This window comes from Buteo buteo, chromosome 10 (genome assembly GCF_964188355.1).
Source record: "Buteo buteo chromosome 10, bButBut1.hap1.1, whole genome shotgun sequence".
Lineage (NCBI taxonomy): Eukaryota > Metazoa > Chordata > Aves > Accipitriformes > Accipitridae > Buteo > Buteo buteo.
In genome coordinates this window covers 37853064-37859388 of record NC_134180.1, presented here as the reverse complement: position 1 = coordinate 37859388, position 6325 = coordinate 37853064, and the positions used below count along the sequence as shown (strand labels likewise).

The 6325-nt window shown below is 46.4% G+C and overlaps 1 protein-coding gene across 5 annotated transcripts in view; it reads left to right on the top strand.

Annotated features, from left to right (window-relative positions):
• Positions 1–371: 371 nt before the first annotated feature.
• TUT4 (terminal uridylyl transferase 4) overlaps positions 372–6325 on the top strand; it is a 50537-nt gene continuing 44583 nt past the window's right edge. For 2 of the 5 annotated variants that reach the window (XM_075037110.1, XM_075037106.1), the window contains exon 1: positions 471–495. In XM_075037110.1, the coding sequence (XP_074893211.1) occupies positions 484–495 (12 nt within the window). In that variant the 5' untranslated portion in view covers positions 471–483. Of the gene's footprint in view, positions 496–1531; positions 1665–6325 lie in introns of those variants that run through there. The other 3 variants (XM_075037108.1, XM_075037107.1, XM_075037109.1) reach the window with 3 other exon arrangements.

Here is a 6325-nt window from a genome sequence, read left to right as displayed (position 1 = left end):
CTTTTCCTGCCATGTTTCTATATTGCTCCCTGCGATAAAACATTCTTTAACATTGGCAAGGAAGGAAGAATTGTTTCTGAATACACACAGAGAAGAGACTATGTCAAAGACTGTTGGCTTTTTAATGATTCAAGTTTTCAGAGCCAAACTGCACTAGCATCTCATATTAAAGCCTACCCAACTATTTAAACTAAATCTGATATATCCTAACAAATTTCATCTTGCAGGAAAAATGCCAGTCAGGTTTGCAAACAGGTGTGTGTTTGCTCGCTAGCATGTCTAAACGTTCATCTAGGAGGACTGTATCCAGTAGCAAGTATAATTTAGTTACTTTTGCAATTTACTCTTTGGCCTACTAAACCTAATGAAAATCTTTGTCAAATAGGACTGGACTGAAGCCACCAGCCAGCTAACCTCAGCTGTCCCCAAACAGCATTGCAGCACTGCAATTCCTGTCACTGCTGACCTGGACTGGATCGGCCCATGTTCCTAAAGGTGAAAGCTCTGTGCTACATCCCATTAGCAATAACCTGAGCTACCCAATCCTCATTTCGTAAAACGTGAACTTCAAGTGCACCACAAAAAAGCAGATTAGCTCTAAGGATCGCACTGACTTCACAATACATTCAGAAGTACGTCTTGCCAGTATTTGTAGAATTCAGTATTACAGATTTTGCAACTTTTGTTTACCTGTGTAGACTCTCTGAGGTAGTGTTTCCAGCACTAGTATTCAGATTATGTTTAATACTTTCCTTTGAACCCCTTTAGTAGTTCAACATTAATCTTTTACGCGCTTTGTTTTTCTGGGAAGGCCTCCTTAGCCTGGGCTAGGAAGTGCCAGCAACATGATGTTTCACTGCCAAGAAGGGGTAGTACTGTTCTGGATCACAGAAAGATTTGCCTTACACAAGCACTTGCCAATGTCTTTAGGTCACCCTCCAGCACTGCCAAGAGCCAGGCGGGCCGGCTCTTCTCCCCCGAGACCTGTGAAACTGCCAGCAGACACGCTGGCCAAGATGCTGTCCCTAGCTGCTGCCGGGGCCAGCTTCATAGCCAAGGTCAGGGAGCCGGGAGCCATTTCCCCCCAGCGTCCCTGTTTACCACAGGCTGCTTTGTGTGGAGCACACCCGCTCTTCCCCACCGAACGGCAGCCTCGGGAGCAGAGGAAGGGGGGGAAGCCCCGAGCAAGGGGGGAACAAGGCCAGGCAACCCCTAACCCTGCTCCACAGGGCCTGGGGCCTAGCGTGCGTGAGGAGAAGCCTGGGATGAAAAACGGGGAAAAAAATTAGGGTGGCCGGGGGGTGGGATTAAGTAAAAACCTGAGCTGCTTATTCCCACATCCCCGTTTTCGGCTGCGGCGCTGGGGGAGGCAGGCCCCGAGCGCCGGGAGAGATGAGAAGGGGGGCGCAGAGGGAGCTCCCCCGGCGGCCGGGGCCGAGCCGGGCCGGGCCGGGCCAGGCAGAGCCGCCCGCCCGCCGCCTCACGCCCGCCCGACAGCGCCGCCCGCCCTCGAGGCTCTCCCTCCCGCCCTCGCCCCACAATGCATCGCGCGGCGCGCTTGACATGGCGGCCGGGCCGGACTGAGCCGCTGGCGTCGGGGCCTCCAGCAGCTGGAGCCGGGCATGGCGGGGGCGCAGCCCCGGCACCCCTAGCGCCGCAGCCAGGTACCGGGCTCCTGGGGCCGGGGGGGGGCTCCGCCCAGCATCACGGGCCTCCCCCGAGGGGTGGGGGTGGCTGGGCGCGCTCCGCTCTCCCTCTCTCCCCCCCGAGCGGGGCGGGGGAGAGGCGGGCTCGGGGTGGGGGGGGGTGGTAGGGGGCTTGTCCGCGCCGGCGCCCCCCGCCTCAGCCCTCGGCGCCCCAGCTCCGCCCTGCCCTGGCCCTCCTGCCCGCGCCCCGCCTCGGCGGCCCGTCGCGGCCTCCCGACCCCGCGCCCGGGCAGGGTGGCCGCGCTGGGGCTGCCCCTCACACTCGGCCGGGGACGCCGGTCACGGCCCCGGGGGGGGGGCTAGCGGGGTGTGGGGGGGAAGGCCCCAAGGTCAGCGGAGAAGCGGGGCCGGCCTCACGGCCCGCATCCAGGCGGGCGGGCGGCCGTCCTGAGGACAGCGCCCGGCTGCGCGCCCGCCCGCCCGCCGGGGTCTGCCGGGCTGGAGCTGGGTGCGTGCAGCTTGTTGTTCTCACCCCCAGTGGAATTAAATACTCGGGGGGGGGGGAAGACCATTGGAGTGGGTGAGGCCCCCCCGGGGAAATGCCCCCGTGTCCTGGGCCGTCCTCTCGAGCTGTGCCCCCCACCGCTGTTTCTTGCCAAAGCTAGAGGGTCTTTCTGTGGGTTATGGTGTGCCTGAAATGACACACAGGCATCCCTTCGCCTACGTGTTTGTGCTCTTTTGTTGGCTTATCTTGTATACAAATAGAGCTGAACGACTTTTCTGCTTTTGCAATATGTTGCAATTTGCCAGCTGGCTGAATGTGTCATATTACCTGAGGCCTTCTTGCTTTTAAGGTTGTTTCTGGGTATATCAAAGGAGGACGAGCTTGAAACACGCAGAGAAACAATATAATCAGGTTTAGGCTAAGGTAGGGATTAGTACATTAAAAAGATAGTTGTACGTAAGTACGGATCTAATAATTTTTATTTACATTCATGCCACCTCCACGTCACTTGGCTTCCTGAGCACTGTGCCCCCGATTTGAGAGTCATGATATTTGCTTGAAAATAGAGGATATGCATTGTTTCTGTTTTTGTTTGACTTGTGCTCCCAGTTCCAGTAGGTGCTTTTTGGGTAGTTTGGCCCCAGATAGTTGTGACATAATTATTTCCTTGACAAGAAAAGTAAACCAGCCATGGAAGTATGACTTAATTACAGTATCTGGCAGAAAATGCTGTATTAGGAGTGAGAGGTCTCCTTTACAAGCACCAGTTTTGCAGTGAGCTTTTGTAATAATTTTTCTACTTAACTTTAGTGAAAATACCTTAATAAAATTAATTTTGGGATGAAATTACCATTTTCCGGAACATATGTATTGGGATATGTTCCCAGAAGATACATACAGAGGGATCAGAAAGTTCCTTCTCTGTCCTGTTCTTGCACAGAAGACAGCTGGGACTTTCTCTCATACCTCAACTAGCAGAAGAAAATGCCGAATGCTGTGGGGCACCTGCACAGTGTGGGACATTTACCTGGTTTGTCCTCTGAAGGGAATTGCTGCTATGGGGAGAAAGAGAAAAGAGAGCAGGATTTCCCTGTGTCCTACTTGAAAGCGAGATATCCCTGGGGAGCTCCTCTTAAATGTCTTGTGGATCTGCTTGTCAGAGTAATGGTTTTGGATTGTGTATTCATATTGATACCACAAGGCAGTTCAAAATTTTGCCCAGCTGAGAGTATATCCTGTTTTCTAGTCATAATGCTTGCTCTTGAAATTTTACAAAGCATTTCTACTAAATGAACTTTATTTTTGTCCCTATCTTAATGAAATAATGTAATATTGGCACTGACTTGTACTGAGAGCTCATAGAAAGGAGGATCCTGCAATTTCCTTAGGGGATTAATTTGCAGAATAGAAGCAATCCAGGGAAGGTCAACATTTCTGATGCTTTTGGCACATTAAGACTAAATTGTGTATTGTTTGATGAATTGTTTAATTGTACATAAATGATAGATCAGTAACTCTTTTAACTTAGAAGTACTAAAAACATTACCTAAATTTAGTAACAATGCATATGAATCTAATTTTTACCTTTTTTTTTTTTTTTTTAACCGGAGATGCATGCATACATGTATATGTACTCATACTGTATCCTTGGTTCATAATTTTTGTTCTAACATTTTAGCAAATCTTTGGAAAAAAACAATTTACAAGATGCTCTTAGATTTTTATTTCTGTTGATGTATGAAATAATATTTCCAGCAAAAAGGAACTTTTCAGATTTTAGTTTTTGGTGTCAGCAAAGCTTGACTTGGGAGTCTGAAATCAGTTTTGAGTTACAAACTATTGTGGCTTAGTCTATGTGCCAACCATATGGATGTATTCTTGACAACTTTTCTAAAGTAGCGATTTTCAGCATATTTCGGTAGTGAAAGTAAGGATACTGGTAGAAGATCCATTTGGTTTAGCTGTAGTTTGTGACTGGTATGAAGTGGATAAAGGCTGTCCCTTCCTCAAGGATTAGAGTTTGGGTGAAGGGATCACTATTGCTTAAATACGAGATCCAGGTAAACTTCTATGCCACAAATACATACTGCTGTATTTTTCTTTAGCGTAAGTGCCAAGTTTAAATGGAGATTTAAGAGTAAGATGGCTAAATTGAGTTAAAATGCATAGCTGCCATTTAAGCCAGTTTCATGATCAGTTCAGGCCTCTGGAAGCTAGTTTAGCCTCTGAAAGGCTTTAAACCTATGCAGTGCTGTACTGTGTTTTTCCAGCCTCCTCACCTGTATTGGTACAAATGTTGTGTTTGTTTGTTTTTAAAGTTAGAGCTACCTTGGATCAGTTTCCTGATCTGGTTACAGGACGTATCTTACAGCATACAGCGACATTTGAGGCAGGTGGTACCCCTCTACTGGCTTCAGTGCTTGCTTAAGTTGATTGTGAAATGTTTAAAGGACTATTACAGTAAAACCTAGGATCAGAACTAAAACGTAGTAAAGCATTAGGAATCTTCATATGAAATACAGAGGTAAAGGAAGCCATTGTAACTTAGTTACACAGCTGGTGTGACAGAGAGAGGATGGCTTTCTGGAGTTTGGAGCAGGAGTCATCAGTGGTAGTAGGTTCAGAAAGTGGTAGTTCTTGGCATTTGGTGACATGCCTCATTCTCACCGTCTCAGTGAGTCATACCATGTTGTAGAAAAGACAGCCAGTGTCAATGCAAAGAGAATAGTTTGTAACAAGCACATCTTTAGGGATCTCCTATCCAGCATATTCTGCTCATTCCATAATTTAATTGTAAGATATTTGCAGCTACATATGTTAACTAAGTTTTGTATCAAGCAAAGCCTTTCCTGTTACTCTAGTTGCTCAGCGGTACTTTTGTAATTCAGATATAATCCTGTTACAGTTATATATACTTGTTTATGTAATGATCACTCATAGAAGTTTTCAATCTTCCACACAACATCAGAGCTTCCTACTGAGTTATGTATCTTCACTAAGCCCAGAGTGCTAGTTTTGTTGCATCCCTGTTTTGTGTGTTAAATTTTGTGTGCACTGCACTGGCTTCCTTCCAGATAGATCTTGGTAGTATTATACTTACTAGACTAAATTCTATAGCCTGTAGTAACAGGAAGATCTGAAACACTGTATGGCACTTATGTTTGTTACTAAGAATACTGATGTGTTTATTGCTGATGGAGCCTGAGGCGCTTTAATGGCCAGTAATCTCTGGTAGTTTTAGTTTTAAGTAGTTTGGAAAAACATCAAGGATTGATAATAGTTTTTACTAAGTTATGTTTAGTTCATCATAAGCAAACATAAATGTGTGATAACTTTTTTTTTAAACTATTGGCATAGAACATGAGAGAAGCTTGAATGATTGGTGAAGCTCTCAGTCACAAAAATGGGCCTAAGGCTGTAAACAGTCCAGAAAAGAGACACCTCCCCAGCACATTAGGACTGGCTGTAGACATTACCTGTGCTGCAATCTGAGCAGAGTGCAGAAGACAACCTTTCCTTTTGTTCCTGTCTGTGGCTGTAACCTTTGTTTGCTGAATTTCCTTTTATTTATGTTGAGGAAGTTCAGCTGGGCTATATTGGTAATCAGGCAGGGGGGGAGGGACTGAGGTTAATCACACCACTTACTGTGGGAAGGCTGGCTGGGGAGATTTGAGCTTAAGGGAAAATGATAATAGGACAGATAAAAGCAGGTCTCAGATAAAATACAGGTCCCTCTATCTCAAAGGAGGGAGTGTTTTATAGAAAGAGGGTGATAACAATTATGTTTGTAGTGCTTATGCTGTTTATATTTAATCTAATACTCCCTAAGGAAACAAAACTTATGAGACTGTTCTCTTTCCCTTTAGTTGCTCTTCTACACTCTTGTTATTACTTTTGAACATTTCAGCCAGTTGGGACCAAATTTTAGAACATATTTGAAGTAATGTCAGAAGATTGTTGAGTTTCTCTATGTTTCTGGAAAAATCATGCCTCAGTAGAGGAGTGGTCTCTGCTGAGGAGAAAGCAGGAGGAAGTTATGTGTCCTCTTAGGGAGTAGCTAAGAACCAGTCAGCATGTATGTTCCTTCAGCTACAGCACGTCTCCTCCACTTGCCCAATGGGCTGTGATCAAGAGTGTCACAGAGGAGGACAAAATGAATGTATAGGAAACCAGG